The sequence below is a fragment of the Lactuca sativa genome, chromosome 3 (genome assembly GCF_002870075.4).
Source record: "Lactuca sativa cultivar Salinas chromosome 3, Lsat_Salinas_v11, whole genome shotgun sequence".
Classification (NCBI taxonomy): Eukaryota; Viridiplantae; Streptophyta; class Magnoliopsida; order Asterales; family Asteraceae; genus Lactuca; species Lactuca sativa.
This window is the reverse complement of record NC_056625.2, coordinates 204955199-204971079: the sequence shown is the minus strand read 5'-3', so window position 1 is coordinate 204971079 and position 15881 is coordinate 204955199. Positions and strand designations below refer to the sequence as shown.

Sequence of the window (15881 nt, the reverse complement as noted above, 5' to 3'; positions counted from 1 at the left end):
AGGTACCTCTTAGGATCGCGGAAAGACGCCGGCTTGATTGTACACACCATTTTGAGATTATATTTTGAGAATTTTAGGATATTGTCAAACATTTTGTTGTCCTGTGTTTTGAACAACTTATACTTTGGTTTTGAGAAATGTGAAATTATGTTTATTGTAGTTTTAAAAATGAAAAAAAAAATTGTCGAAAAATTTAGAGTGTTGCAGATTGATTTTTTAGTACAATCCGACATATATGCGTCCAATGTACAAGTGTACAACCATTTCCTCAGCCGTTGATCATTATGCTTTTCGATGTTCACGATTAGTTTATTGGTTCGTTGTTAATTATTGTTCTTTATTGAACCTAAAAGATATAATTAATGGCTTTTATGACATTTTCCCTTTGAAAAAAATTCTCAATTATCTCCATAACATATTTCCTACAATCAAATTTAATTGTACAATTAGTTAAACAAAACATCGATAAACCAACTCAACTCAACCCAACCTGTTTTAACCCATTTATCCAACATCATCAAAACATGACATTCTCACACCCCCTTATTGAAGGACACAAACCATGGTGTATTTGGAGGTAGAAAAAACCCGCAAAGAAATGCTACAATCTACATACATGTCATATAATATAACGAACACCATGTCGTACTTATTCCACACAATAACACCACGCACCAGCATCCGGAGAATCAATCTACAAAGTCGGAGGTATCCATATGTATCCATGGGTTTGAACAAACCCGGCTTTCTCGGCCAATTTATCTGCTCCTTCTGGGCCTCTGCTTCCAGGCTTGTATGGCACTGATTTCACTTCCCCTCTATCGATTTTGTGTAGAAGAGGCGTAAATATCTCCCATGCTGCCTGTTGTGTTCATTCAATCCAAACAAGAAACTAAATTTAGGATGAAATCGTAACAAATTTTGAAGTCCGGGCCAAAAGTGTAAATTTCAGACCAAATTTGTAATAAAATTAAAAATTTAGGCCAAAAGTGTAAATTTAGTTTATGAAGCGTACCTTTAGCTCGTCTCTGCGAACGAAATGTTGTTGATCGCCTCTTATTCTGTTAACCAAAAACCAATTTTGTTAAAACAAACATTTTTTTTAGTATGTTTCGTAAATTTTAAGGTTTGGTTGATATTGGAATAAAAATTGAATATTTTAAATTAAAATTAAAGCTTACGTGTCAAGAATCAAACGTTCATAAGCTTCTGGAATGACGGTTTGTTGATATCGTTGCCTGTAAGACAAGTCTAATTCACTCTGAGCTGTGTGCATCTCAAGCCCAGGTTGCTTCACCTACATTCAAAATTACGTTAATACCCCTCCTTCACAACCGTCCAAAAATTACATTAATATCCCTTCATTGTTTATTTACTTACTGTTAGCTTCATGTACATGGCCTCTGAAGGTTGTAGTCTGATGACAAACTCATTTCTGCCTTGCTTTTGACCTGAATAAATAAAAATATAAAAATGAAAATTTTGATATAAAGGACATCCAAAATTACATTAATACCCCTCCTTCACGTACATTTATATATGTCGCCAGGAACATCCTTAAATTGCACACGAATCTCTGCCTTTCTTGAATTCAATGCTTTTCCTGCCTTCATAATAAAGGGAACACCTGCAACATGTCGTAATGTTCATATATAGAATTAAAAATTAAACGAATTATAAAATTATAATTAATATAAAATATAAAATATAAAATATAAAATATTTATTTTGATACCTTCCCATCTTTCATTGTGGATCCTGAGAACCATGGTGGCAAATGTGGGAGTGTTTGAGTTGTCTGGAACTGTGGGATCATCTCTATAACCTTCATATTGTCCAAGAACAACTTCATTGTCTTCAATTGGAAGAACAGATTGGAGAACCTGATTACATAAGCTCTCTATGGTTATTTTCATGAGGGCATTTCCGTCTTTTTCACAAAGATCAAAATCGAATCCCTGTCCCACCTTTTTGGGTGGAATATAAGATTGCAAATTTTGTTCCATTGACTGGATTGGACTGAACAAGCTTTGTAGACTATTTTCAATGATGAAGGGCATTTTCGTCTTTTTCACAAATGAGAGATCTAGAGGGAGTCCATGTCCCATCCTTTTGTGTGGGACTAAAAATTGCAAATTTGTCCCGTTGATATCAGAGGACTAGAAGATTTGTAGTATTTGGAGGGCATTTACGTCTTTTGCACATATAAATTTTAACAAAAAGTTTGAATTAATAATTATATACCTTCACTTTCTCATCACGAACATGCTCAGGCTTTAAAGAAACAGGTTTCTCCATAGCAACTAGACAAAGCACCTGTATTTATAAACAAATATCTTTTTTACATTTTTTTTAATGGGGAAACAATGATAAAAATTTTATTTTTTAAACATATCAAGAATAAATTTAATCTTCTTTTCTTACCTGTAATAGATGATTCTGAATGATGTCTCTGATAATACTGTAAAGAAGAACACAAAGAAGTTAATATTTTCAATGTGTGGATTATAAATTTATAATATTACTATAAAATGAACAAAATATTATTATTATTACCCATATTGATCGAAATATCCACCTCGACCTTCAGTTCCAAAATCCTCTCTAAACACAATCTAAAAGAAAATTTTTATAAAAAAATTAGAATCTAATGAATGAAACTATACTTTCTGATTTCATAAATTATATTAATAAAGGTTTACAAGATTATCTCACCTGAATATTGGAAATGTTGTCACGATTCCATAGGGGCAAGAAGAACCGATTTGCAAAACGAAGCACCATCTATAATTTTATTAAAAGAAAAGTTTAAGGAGAATGAATATTTGGAAAGATTAAAAAAGAAAAATTGGGTAGTTTTAGACTTTCAGTGTTGTTATTACCAAGTTTTGCACCAATTCTTTTCCTAAATAATGATCGATACGATAGATTTGTGGTTCTTCAAATAGTTCTCCAATTTGGGCACTGAGTTCTTCAGCAGATTCCAAATCCTTTCCAAAAGGCTTCTCAACAACAATTCGAGTCCATCCACCAAGATCAGCTGCAAAATAACAATAACTTTCATAAATCCAATTGACACATATTTAGATACAATGGAATTTGAAATGGGATTAGGGATTAGGGATAAGTACATTTATTCATGCAATAGCTCTTGATCATTTTGCAGACTGATGGATAAACAGAAGGAGGAAGGGCAAGGTAGAAGAGTCTTCTTGATGATCCTTCTGTACTGTTTTTTGATAGCTCATATTCAGAAATTGCCTTGTCTAATGATCGAAATCCCTCTTCAGTATCATAAGCACCAGCTACATATTTGATCTATACAAGAAACCAAAGGTTTTCACTTTTCACATCTAGAACAGAAGTTCTGTTTTCAATGGAATTGAGGTAGTAGAAATGGGAAAAGAAAAAAAAAAGTATGTTCAGTTATTCCGTACTTACCAATTGCAGAAACTGGCCTACATCTTCCTCATGTGTGCTCTCAAAACCTTTGCATGGTGTAAGATATCTGAAGTATTAGATAGTACACAGAACTTTTAGGAAGTGAAATACTAGATCTCGCATCATCTATGGTCAAACAAGTTGGTAAAATGAATCAACAATGAGAAAGTGGAAGAGGAGAATGTATTAAACTGCAATGCATGCATCGTTTATGATGCGCAAACTGGAATTTGATCTATCCTACTTGTGATTCTACAGAAGATATGGTTTTTTTGAAGAAATTCTCACCCACGAATGCGATCTCTCAAGTCGTTGTCTGAAATTTTGGTCCTCGCATAGCCGAAGATATGAACATCGTGCGATTGAATAAATCCCTGACGATAGAGATGAAAGAGTGCAGGAAACGTCTTCTTCTTCGCAAGATCACCAGAAGCCCCAAGCACGATAATCGAGAGACATCCAGTTTCAGGCTCATACTCACTCACCAGAGCTTCGTTCTTAAGAGGAGCTCTGTTTTCAACAGACCATTGACCTGATCCCATCTCTATAACTTGTAGTAGAATTCCTCACAAAATTCCAAATCAAGCTTAGCTTCACTGTTCCACCACTACTCTGTATCAAATTCTATAAAAGAACAAAAGACAAATGAGAAGAAAAGCTACAGATTTACCTCAAATCATGCAAAAGTACAGATTAGCAGAGTACAATAGATCAACGACTAACACTGAACAAATTTAGCAAACCCTAAACTGCTCCCCCAACAACAGAAATGGTAGGTAAGATAAAAAAAACGAACAACAGATCCAGATTCCAGACTACAATCTAGATCAAAGAACATTACTCGATGACAAAATTGGTTTACATTTACCTGATCACAGATCGATATAAACTAAGAATCACTACAATACGAGATAGGGAATCAATCAAAAACCAAAAATCAGATTAGAGTAACGGAAAAAAAAAACAGCATGAAGCACCTTTTAGAGAGAATTGGTAGGTAACTACTGGCGTTTTGTTCTTCTGGTGTTGCTGATAACTGAAGCCAGAAGCTATAAAAACATATAAGACCTTTCAGAGACTACTGTAAAGAGGTGCTCAACAACCACCAAACTATGGAATATTGGAGTTGGAAATCGTTGAATAAAAAATTTTAGTCGTACTTTTCTGACTTTTCCGTCAGCCGCCGTTTGCATTGACGTCACACGTGTCTTTCGCTGTTCATTTTAATAGATATTTTCGAGCAGGAAAATTTAACCGTCGACTGTTTATTTATTTTTTTAAGCGGTTTATAAGGTAGTATCATAATTATAAAATTAATTAAAATTTTATATTAAAAATTAAAATTTTTAATCAATTATTTTAAATAAATTATTATTTAAAAATATTTTTTTAGTTATATAAAATTATAATTGTTGAGTTAAATATATGAAGTTATCTTATATTATAATCTATATTAATTATATTTTATTTTTTAATCTAATATTATTAATTTAATATAATTAAAGTGAAAAAATTTAAAATTTGAAATATATAATTAATATATTGACAAATGACATGATAGGGGACATATAATTTTAATAAGAAATTCCAATATAAGGCTATGGGGAGTGGTCACACCCACCCCACCGGAAAAGTGCTGTCACATATGCGCCCGTCAGCTTCACACCCAACCCACTAGATTTTGGAAATTGTTACCACTACACAAATTCTTTTTTTTTATTTTTTAACATTATATTAAATAAAAAACAAATTACAAAGCATAATTAATATAAAAAACACAAATTAAAAAACAAAAACACATGTTACATTAAAATTAAAAACATATTACATTAATATAAAAAACACAAATTAAAATTATTAAATTCTTAAAAAAACATAAAAAAAATTAAAATTCTAAATTACTTAAAACCATAAATAAAATCCTAAATTTCTTAAAATCATTAAGATTAAAACCTAAAGTCCATATTTCTCCCGGACTTGTCGTTGAATTTTAAGAAATGTCGCAAGATTTTCCGGGTCGAGATCTAGTTGGGGCTTCGTGTTTATGATTTGAAGATCGGTAACAGCTATTTTTTGGCGGTTAGCGGCCTCCAACGATTCGTACTTTTTTTCTAGAAAAACTAGAGCTTTATCTATGTATGTCGCAAGCTCGCTGTCGCTAGTTGCCGGTGCTTTTCCGCTTGAAGACGCTCATTTTCTCGCTTTGTCCCGTCCCGGTGGTCGACGAAGTTGGACGTTCGGTGGGCCCTCCCCCTCAGTGGCGTCGAAGTCATCGTTGAGGGCGAGTCCAAAACCCACGTCCGACTCGGACGTTCTTGCCCTTTTATTGGAACCGGTTGTAGATCCTGAATGCGCCATTTCCGGATATAGAACCCATTTTGGACCGTTACGACAAACTTCCCATGCTTTTTGGTGGCCGAACGGTTTACCGTTGGTGGTAACCTTGTATTCGTAGGACGCGGTCGCTAAAATGTTGAAGTCGTTGCTACCACTTCTATGCATAGTTTTAAGCTTGTATGCCATTGAATTTGGTGCAACCCGCTCGTAAGTCACGCCATTTTGCGTTGATTGAGTCGTACGTCCGCTCCGTTTTCTTTCCTAATAATGCGTGGAAATTATCTAAAATACGACACCAAAAACTTTGACCCGATTGTGCGTTGGCGACATCCCCGTCTTGGGATATGAAAATCCAAGCTTTTACTAAAGCTTCCTCCTCGTCTTCGTTCCATGCGGTAGTCTTTTTTTTCTTGGATCGTTGGTTTTTTTTTTTGCCTTCGACGAGTTGGTTGTTGTGTTTCTTGGACCCGTTCGTCATCGTCGTCATTGTCGAGATTTATAGGTTAAGATTGAGATGGTTGAAATTGTTGAGAAGGTTGTTGTTGAAAGGCTTGGAATTGGGCTTGACTGAATTATTGTGGTTGTTGTTGGTAGAAGGTTTGTGGGTATGAAGTGGTGAATAAAGTTTGTTGTTGGTTTGGTGAGGTTAGCAATTACATGTAACTAACATTTGCATTTGGAGTGTTTGGGGTGTTTGGATTTGAATCCATGTTGAGAGAAAAAATATGAGAGATGAGGTTTTTTGTAGAAGGTAATAAAATATAGAGAGTGTTTTCTGAAGTGTAAATTGTGAGTAGAATAGTGGATAATTTATAGGTGTAAATATTTGTGTTTAAATGGTAAAAAGTAATTTTTTTTTTATGTTAGAAACGACTATATAGCCGTTAGTTATAATTTCCGACCGTTAAAAATTTGGTGAAATATGATTGGGCGTCTTCTCGCGTCTTTGGAACCACGTCACTAGCACCCCACCGGCTTTGGGGGCGGTGTTCACGCGTGGGAGAGGTTGTCACTTCAGCCCAAAACGCGTGAAACAACCCCCATACCGGTTAGCCTAATGTCACTTGTCAACAGAAAATTAAACTTATTCATTTATTAGAATATAAATTGTAGTTAAAAGATTATTAATTTTTTTTTTTAAAATAATATCTTCAAGTTGAGAAAAGTAACTAATAAAAACTAAGAAGCAAGAAGGCGTGAGTTGAGCTGACAGATCGAGATCATAGGGTTTTAGGTTTCTATTTCAATTTTCAAGCAATCGACGGCTTGAACTTGAAGCAAATAAATGTTAGAGAAAGTTATATAAATGGTTGAAATAGTTTAAAATAGATGTTCAATCATTGTTAAAACAAGTTTACAAACATAGTCTGTGTGGTTTTTGAAAGTTACTTGATAGTCCTTATAGTTTATTAATCTATTTTTTTTACGTGTTTAATCTTTATATATGTATTGGTATAAATTCAAGGTGATTAATGTTTCGACATGAGTTTGCAACTTTCGTTCGTTAATCTCTTTTCATAAAAAAAAAAAAAAATTTTAATTTTTTTAATCTAAATCATATAAATGCTCACTTTGGTATCTTGTAGGTAACCCAAGAAGTTTATTTAAAAAAAAAGTTTCAGAATACTACTTTGAAATGTCACTCTGGTATCCCGAAGGTCACTCCGAAATACTATGTTTTGGATTAAATAGTTAATTTTCTAATGTTTGTAAAAATTCATTATTTTTAATAAATTACTCTTTTATATAGATTAGAATGCTCAATTTCTCTTTATTATTTTAAAACTAAAAGTTAATTTGATTTTAATGTATATGTTTTCTTTTTGGAAGTAAACTAGGGAAGAATCATCACTTTGCGGGTTAGATACGTCAAAGAAATAGACAAATTATTCATTAAAAACACATAACGGTTTTTTTGCCATGTAAGCACAAAAAAATATTTAAAAAAAATTTAAGAAAAAGCATAATGATTTAATCTCTTCCACTACCCCTGCCCTTTCCACCACGACCCCTGTCCCTTGTAGTCGATGAACCATCTGTATAACAAAATTTGACAATATATAATGATAAATGCAAGAAATAAAAATATACTTTTATTTATTTGTGTACTATAGCATCCTACTTTGATATTTCTTATTAGGAATCTTCAACATCGTTAATTCGAATATATCTCTGAGAAGTGAAATGATATACCGTTCTTGATGGTCGTTATGGAACCTCCATTAACTAATTTTGTTAAATTTTAAAATCCAACAGTAATTTCATGTTGGGACTGATGATCCATAAGTTCACTTGGATTCTGTGACCTTTCTGCTTCCAGTGTTCTAACGAATCTTGATGCAACTATAAATTATTCAAAATTACAACTTTTAATTTCATACATACAATGTGAAAATAATGTGATATTTATGTGAATTCATGGAGTCTAAATAAAAGCATATAACAACAACTTTATGTATATGTATTGTCTTCTGTGTTTGGGCCACATAGTTGTTCGGTAACATTCAACATCTCATCCAAAAGTACATATGGTTCAAACTAAAACTTAAAACATAAAAGTTAAAAAAAATCTCAATTAAACTATTATTCCAAGCACTTCCATTGTTGAAGAGAAACACATCATGTGATTAGTTACCTCTTTACAAAGTCATTGAAACAACCAACAACAGTATGTTAAATGTCTAAAATGAGGTTATCAAGAGTTTTTGTCACAAGAAGAGGTGAAATATTTTTATATTTAATAATTATATGGAAAATGAAACATCAAGATTTAATTTACCGGAACTGCAATTGTAGGACATCAATCAATTAGTTTCATGACTTGTAGCCACTTCCGGGAGTTTATGGTTGGGACATGTCCATCTCCATCTATTTTGACTTGTACCTTCAGTCTTTTTAACATTATTGTTTATATATGTATTTGTATATATTAGATATATATACTTTAATTTAATAGTTAAGTCATACCAGAGATGCACTTACTGGAAGGAAGAAGAGTAGTTTGGTGGAATGATAATTGATGTTAGAGATGCACTTACTGGAAGGAAGAAGAGTAGTTTGGTGGAATGATAATTGATGTTTTTCTTTCTCTTCGTTACCTATCAAAGTTGATTATATCTTTTTGTCAACATAAAATGCTATGAAACATTAAATAACAATACAACTTTACAAATAAAGTATACATTGCAATATGTTTTTTCTTTCTCATTGTTTCACGTTTCATTATTTAAAAAAGTTAGCCGTCACATTCGATTCATTCAGAGTAAAACATTAAAAGCATGAAGAACATACCATAGTCATTTTCTGCAACTTAATCTGTTCAAATTTAAGCTAATTTCATTATTTCTTGAAATGATGATCAAAAGATAATTTAGAATTAGAACAATATGGTATGAGAATTAGTACCAAAGGAAAAACCACCACACAACTCCATGGATTCGGCCCTTTCAGAATCTGGTTCATGTGTTGGTCCCTAGTAATCACAAATTCACAATTAAAAAAAAAACAAATCTTAGTGTTGTTTTCTGAGCATTTTAACAAACAGTTGGCGGGCATGGGATATAACCAAGTCTAGTAAGGAACCATTAGAAAAGAAAGAGAAAGAAAAAGAACCATTGAAGAACTCGTGGTTGACATCTCATCAAAGTTATCTCATTTACACATTATTAATGTCTGCAAAAAAGGTGACAAGTATTAACCAATGACCAAAAAGATGCAATCACAACATCATAGGAAAAGGGTAAATCTGGAAACATAAACGAAATTGAAGAAGATAAAAGACCCACCAGTCAATTTACCTAATGTTATTAGTATAGCGGCAGCGGGAAGAGAAGGTGGAGATATCGGTCCTCTTTTCTGAAACAAAACCACAACTCTCATAAATTAAATGTGTAAACTTTAAATTGAGAAATCTAAACACATAATAATCTTACCCTATGTGTACAATTTCCAGAACTTAAAAGAGATACAGAGATACATGGACGAAGGCTTATAAAAACAGACTGAGAGGAGATGATTATGGAAGTTAAAATTAACGATTTGAAATAGATACAATCCTAATAAGAATCGAATTCAGAACAAACGTTGTGGTGGGTCGGAGTGGTGGGGACATTAGGTTCTGAGATAGTGTTATAAAGAATGGAAACAGATGGGAAGCGAGAGATGAGACATGGTTGAGGAGATAAAGTAGTGTAGAGAGAGCATACCTGGAAGCCGGCGTTGATACTTGTGGGGTAGTCTCCGAGTAGGGTTGAATCGATTCGCTTGATGGAGATGGTTTGCAAAGTGGCGGGGGTGAGCATCAACATGAAGATTTGAGCGGTGGTGAAGTAGGAAGTGGATACTGAGTTAATGACACTAACCCCACGAAGATTTGAGTAGTGGTGAAGTAGAAAGAGAATTAGTGGATACTGATTTGATGACACTAACCCCATCCTTATTGGTTTAGAGAGCCGGTGGATTTAATCTCAAAAAGACAGATAAAAGAATTGTACAAAGATTATTTGAAAAAAAAATCAGCCAATCAGAAGCAAGAACTGTACATATGTGTGACAACTCGAAATTTATTCCGTTGCGATATCCCATTTCCGTTAATAGAATATTTTATTTTATTATTAATATTAAGATTTCCGTTAACAGTTGGGTTAGTCAAATCAACTAATGATTTATTTTATTTTATTTTAGTTTCGAAATGAAATAAATAAAAACACGTGTAATACCCTCAAATTTATTTGGGAAAAATTTCTAGTTTACAACTAAGTCGGGTTACGACCATTTAATCGGGTAAAAATTTAAATTCCGTTTAACATCGGTATGGGGTGGATCCCCACCTGGCCACCAACTCAAGCCCTATATAAGGGTTGAGAGGTCACCAACTTGAACTTTTTAACACTCTAGTCACTCTCTCTACTCTCTCTCTCTTCAAGGCCCGATTCTTCCAAAAATCCGCAAGTTTCCGCTCCCAAACTGTAAGTTCTCTTACCCTAGATTGTTCTAAAGCTCATTACATGTCTATATAGCTTGAAAATCATCCATGAAGCCCAAGAACAAGGAGTTTACGGCCCAAAAACCCCTCTTAGGCCGTAAACCCCTAAAAGTGTGCCAAAATGCCCCAAATCCCTTTCTTAGGCTTAGAGGCTAACTTGGAACTTACCCTTGAAGTGTTTTAGACATTAAACATTATGTTTGGAGGTTTGAAAGAGGGTTTACGGCCCAAGAACATTCTTAGTCCGTAAACTCCCTCAAATGATGCAAAATGAGCCTAAACCCCTTATTTAGCCTTAGACCATAAACTAGAAACTTGTAAGAATGAGCTTAGGACCTCAAAAACGAAGGAAAAGGGTGTGTCTAAGGGTTTACGGCCGTAAACCATAGAGTTTACGATCGTAAACTCCCAAGGAGTGGCCCTAGGACCGCAAACTCCAAGGGAGTGCCCCTTTTGAACCCTAAACACCCCTCAAGCCTTGAAATTGATCTTAGAATCCTTCCTAGCGATCCAAGAGACCTTAAGGCACACAAATACACTTCTCCCATGAGTTTACGGCCGTAAACTCATGGTGGAATGGGTCCCTCAACCGCAAACTCACCTAAGGTGAGTATTTGAGGAGTAAACTCCATAGTGAGGCCTTACACTCCTTCCTTGCAACCCAATAGCCTCCTAGCACTTGACCAAAGAGTTTTTTCTTCGCATTAGGATGTCTATACGTGTTAAATTAATGTTTTAATCACTAATTATATGTAAACATATGTCTTCATATGTTACTAGGGTCGTAAAGTGTGTTCAAGTCTTCATTTGACACCAAACACTCAACCGAAACTTTCATCCGATCCACTCGCTACAGGTGAGTTCATACCCCTTAATTAACCTCTCAATTGTTTTTAAATGATTTTATGGCGGGAATACAAGTTGAATCCAACAATTTATAGTATCAATCACATGTGATTTGTAGCTTACAATCAAAAATGGATTTCTATACTTTTAACCGTTTGCCTTCAAAAGTTGCTTTCAATATTATTCAAACTCATTTTTCTGTAAATTTGTTATATAAACTATTTTCAAAATCTTTTAAACTTCTTATGTTTCTAAAATATATCCACACCAATATATTTATATAAGTAAGACTTGAAGGACTTAGGACTGATAGCTCGCCTTATTACCTGTTCTTGTTTGATTGGGGTCTTGGGGGATATTGTTATATGTCCGACTGTCGTTGAATTCTTAGTTATATATATTGTATGTATTTGTGTTGGATATGAATACCTTCGTTTACTCCAATATTTATGAGTATCCAAGAACGACTGCAACATGTCAGTTAACTATAATAGGTATAGTTAAGGTTTACCACTCCTCGTTACCATTACTATGATACTTATCACCGTTAGTGCTATTATGAGTCGCTACATGTTAAGTACTTTACAGGAAGAATACTATATGCTATAACAGAAGAATACTAATACATTATACCGAGAAGCACACTATACACTAATACAAGAGAACATACTAATACGGAATGTGATACAATATTTCTACATACGACACTTTACTGCGCCTCCACCGTGTAACCTTAGTCTCCTGGAGGGAGAGCGGACTCTACGTGTATAGATCTATACAGGGCGGACACTTACACATCCAGAATGCTAGCTACAGTCCAAGCCGACTAGGCCCAGGGATGATAACATGCTACTACACTACATATGACCTGGAGGGTCATGATACATTTAATCGCCTATCCGCATGGTTACATACTTATTCACATTCGGAACCCTAATCTAACAAATTACGAATTGTAGGTAAAGTAGACTCCCCGAGGTGTATTAAATACATATCGCTACCTAGAGTCTATGTTTAATTACCATCCAATCGGTAGTAACGCCGCTAGAATAATACATTATCTTCCCATTTATGTTATTCGAATGAAGTTCAAATTATATTTTTATAATTATGAGGCTAATTGGGAAAAACTTTTACACACTCAAAGGATCAAACTTACAAGTAACCAAGTCTTGGCAGAAGACTACTTTTATTAGAAAATATAGGATTTTCTAGAGAATCACACTATTTTCAAACTTAATAACAACTTTCATGTTATACGATTGGAAACAGTTTTATACGAGCAATGACACTAAATTCTTATGAACTCACCAGCTTTATGCTGATACTCGTTTTCAAAATAACTTGTATTCTCAGGTTGGCAATAGACAGGTACAGATGCTGTTTTTGAGAAGACGGAGCGCACACAAGACTCGTCTTTATTTTTTATTATACGTTTGGTGTCTAACAAACTGTATAGAACACGCTTGTATTACAATTACTATATTAATGTAATGAATGTTGTTGCTTGTTTTTACTATTATGCATTGTTATGGTACTGTACATGACGTCCTCCACCTCATAACGTATTCCGCCGTTCTCGGTTTTGGGGTGTGGCAGATTGTTATCAGAGCATTGTTTATAGTGAATCAAGTATATCGACCCATAAAAAGATATATGAACTATAAACACTTCGGAACTAAAACCCTCTGACCAAGAATATATACTTTTAAATACTAAAATATTTAACTAAGTATATATATACACATCCATTAATACAAAGAATCAGTATCATACTAGAACAAAACAAAAGTATTAAGATTGTTGAACAGCACAATTGGGCTTAGAGACATATAGTCACATCCGGGTGGATGTAGCCTGATCAACTACATTTCCTTAGGAGTGACTAGCATGTGCCTAAGAGTGATTGTGATGTTGCAACAAGTCTAAAAACTTACCAACACTACCACAAGAACGTTAGAACAAGAATACTATAGGAGTATTCTGCATTCTAGTAACTACATATGCGATAACTAAAAGGGTCGTTACTGGTAGGGCAATAGTTGCTAAGTGGATACACAACGGTTACATGTGACTAGGGCGCTATAGACTTAGAATCTGTGACCTTTGCTTCATTTCCTGTTCTTGTTTGATTGAGGATCTAGAGTTAGGGTCGCTTATTCGAAGGACTATCTTGCTTCGGTTACATGTAATTGGTATGCACTATGCAAGTATTGGGTCGACTAATAACGACCATCTTATAAGTATCCTATATTAGTACGTCTATTAACCTTTCTTTCCCCATTCTCGCGTAGATAGCATGGCTGGCTTCCACCTTCCTGGCGATCCGTATTACCCGAACCAAGGTAGTGGAGGATGGCTCGATGAGGAGCCAGAAGATGATCACCCGATCCCTTTGGATGATCACCATGCAGAAGGCTTTTCGGATAGCTCCAGCTCCGAGCCAGAAGTCAACAACCTACCCCCTGTTGCTCCAAACCCCAACCCCCGCCCAGCATTTCAAGGTCCCACTCCCATGTGGGCATCAACCTTGAACCGATGGATCGATGAACAAGGTCAGCCTTTACCTTTCAATGGAGACCGAAGCTTCTACAACGTAAGCGAGGGTGGCTCGGCTGATCGAGCCCTACCCGTCATGGTTTGGAGGATTGCTAGAAATGTCGAGCAAGGTCATGCAACGGTCGACAGAGTTGTGGAATTGATGCCAACTCTAGCCTTAACACTGTCTGTATCCGCTAACTGGAAGAAGCTATGGATAGGACGAGGAGAACCTATGAGGCTCTGCACCAACAGCTAGCGACATCCCGAACCGAAGTTAGGGAACTCCGAGCACGCCAGAGAGCACAAGAAAGACATCTTCAAGAAGTTGTGCGCCAACTGGCTGATCTTAGGGTTCGCTCAAGGGATGATAACATGCTACTACACTACAAAACGTATTCTGTTGTACATGATGTCCTCCACTCCAAAACGTATTCTGCTGTTCTCGGTTTTGGGGTGTGTCACACCCCAAAACCGAGAGCGGCGGAAACGTTCTAGGGCGGAGGACGTCATGTAAAGTATCACAACACAGTATAATAGAAAACAAGCAAACAACGTTATCCATTACATTAAATATATAATTTTAGTACAAGTCTGTTCTGAACAGTTATAGACACCAAAAACGTAAATCAAAATAATAAGATGAGTCTTGAATGCGCTCCATCTTCTCAAAAGCTGGCCTCGGTACCTGTCTACTGATGACTTGAGAATACAAGTTATTTTGAAAGAGTTTATCAACATTAAAGCTGGTGAGTTCATAAGTATTTAGTGTCGGTGTTTGTATCAAAACGTTTGAATGTGGTTTGAAGTACGAGTTTGTAAACGTTTGTAATAAAAGTATATGAATGTTTGTAAGTGTTTGTAAAAGTTTGAATCTCCTAGAAAATCCTATATTTCCTACTAAAAATAGCCTTCTACCAAGGCATAACTGTTTTGTATGTTCGCTTCTTGTAAAAGTGTGTAATTTTCCCAAGTGTAACTATCATTATCAAAATATAGTTTGTACATTAATGTTCAAGTGAAATGATCACTAAATATATGTAAAGGGTAAATTAATGTAGTACTGTAGTGTTGTATTATAGGAACTACTGCTGTACTAACTACCTTAAACAAGATTTATATTAAGGTATTATGTGATTTATTGTACCATACTATCGACTATGTAACACGACAATGTAGGTCGTAAAAAGGTATGGCGCTTGGCACCTGCAGACATGCAGGTTCGGCTGTAGCTAGCAGCAAGGTGTAGGATAGTCAATCCAGTATAAATCTATACGCAAACTCACGCTCTCCCACCAAGAGACTCTGGCTACAACTCGGGCCATGACATTGAAGGCATGCTCTGATACAGTGGATCACATTTATGTTAACGTATTCATGTATATGTAATTTATTGTTATTCAGCATAGTATCGTTGTATATGTTCTCTTTCTAGTATAGTTGTATATGTTCTCATTCTAGTATAGTTGTATATGTTCTTAAAGTAATAAGCAATGACTCATGAATGAACTGACTCTTGTATGTTTCATTGAGCTAAAATTAGTAAATAGAATAACCCTAAACTATACCTATTATAGTTTATTAGTAAACTTGATGAATGACTGAAAGTGTTGAACTGAGGTATAAATCTTTATATCTATACATATATACATAATATATATGTAGTAGACATGGTTTTTAACAATATATAAGTTTAAAACTGAAAAGGAAAGGTTTAGTATAAAAAGTGAATTTG

At 34.8% G+C, this 15881-nt stretch overlaps 2 protein-coding genes across 10 annotated transcripts; both read right to left on the bottom strand.

The window, feature by feature from the left end:
* Positions 1-450: 450 nt before the first annotated feature.
* Positions 451-4576, bottom strand: LOC111898143 (glucose-6-phosphate 1-dehydrogenase 6, cytoplasmic). Of its 2 annotated transcripts, none has more exons than XM_023894062.3 (15): positions 4419-4576; positions 3730-4065; positions 3442-3508; positions 3132-3318; positions 2883-3040; positions 2716-2784; positions 2557-2615; positions 2425-2461; positions 2245-2316; positions 1736-1883; positions 1532-1627; positions 1381-1451; positions 1182-1297; positions 1016-1061; positions 451-862 (listed from the first exon to the last, which is right to left on the bottom strand). In XM_023894062.3, exons 2-15 carry the CDS (start codon positions 3981-3983, stop codon positions 695-697), a joined length of 1548 nt encoding a protein of 515 aa, XP_023749830.1. In that variant the 5' UTR covers positions 3984-4065; positions 4419-4576; the 3' UTR covers positions 451-694. The 2 variants fall into 2 exon arrangements, with proteins under 2 accessions (XP_023749830.1, XP_042754582.1); XM_042898648.2 differs by lacking the exon at positions 4419-4576 and adding an exon at positions 4310-4328.
* Positions 4577-8218: 3642 nt separating this feature from the next.
* LOC111898149 (uncharacterized) lies at positions 8219-10226 on the bottom strand. Of its 8 annotated transcripts, none has more exons than XR_006187592.2 (5): positions 9984-10201; positions 9184-9250; positions 9070-9093; positions 8761-8876; positions 8219-8662 (listed from the first exon to the last, which is right to left on the bottom strand). XR_006187592.2 is itself a non-coding variant. In XM_042898649.2 (5 exons), exons 1-4 carry the CDS (start codon positions 10209-10211, stop codon positions 8579-8581), a joined length of 510 nt encoding a protein of 169 aa, XP_042754583.1. In that variant the 5' UTR covers positions 10212-10226; the 3' UTR covers positions 8219-8415; positions 8558-8578. The 8 variants fall into 8 exon arrangements, 7 of the variants coding, with proteins under 7 accessions (XP_042754583.1, XP_042754585.1, XP_042754587.1 ...); XM_042898649.2 differs by lacking the exon at positions 9070-9093 and having other exon boundaries at positions 8219-8415; positions 8558-8662; positions 8746-8876; positions 9984-10226; XM_042898651.2 differs by lacking the exon at positions 9070-9093 and having other exon boundaries at positions 8219-8415; positions 8558-8662; positions 9984-10226.
* Between the last annotated feature and the right edge of the window lie 5655 nt (positions 10227-15881).

Bases quoted from the DNA above. Each gene is read 5' to 3' on its own strand.
- LOC111898143 (XM_023894062.3), bottom strand. From the start codon at position 3,983: ATGGGATCAGGTCAATGGTCTGTTGAAAACAGAGCTCCTCTTAAGAAC. The intron at 3,041-3,131 runs GTACTTATCCCT...GTTATTTTGCAG, and splicing joins GAGCTATTGCATGAATAAAT to CTGATCTTGGTGGATGGACT. The intron at 863-1,015 runs GTACGCTTCATA...TGAACACAACAG, and splicing joins TTCGCAGAGACGAGCTAAAG to GCAGCATGGGAGATATTTAC.
- LOC111898149 (XM_023894066.3), bottom strand. From the start codon at position 10,211: ATGGGGTTAGTGTCATCAAATCAGTATCCACTAATTCTCTTTCTACTT. The intron at 8,877-9,183 runs GTACTAATTCTC...CAACTTTGATAG, and splicing joins GTGTGGTGGTTTTTCCTTTG to GTAACGAAGAGAAAGAAAAA. The intron at 8,663-8,745 runs GTATGACTTAAC...AAAAGACTGAAG, and splicing joins TTCCAGTAAGTGCATCTCTG to GTACAAGTCAAAATAGATGG.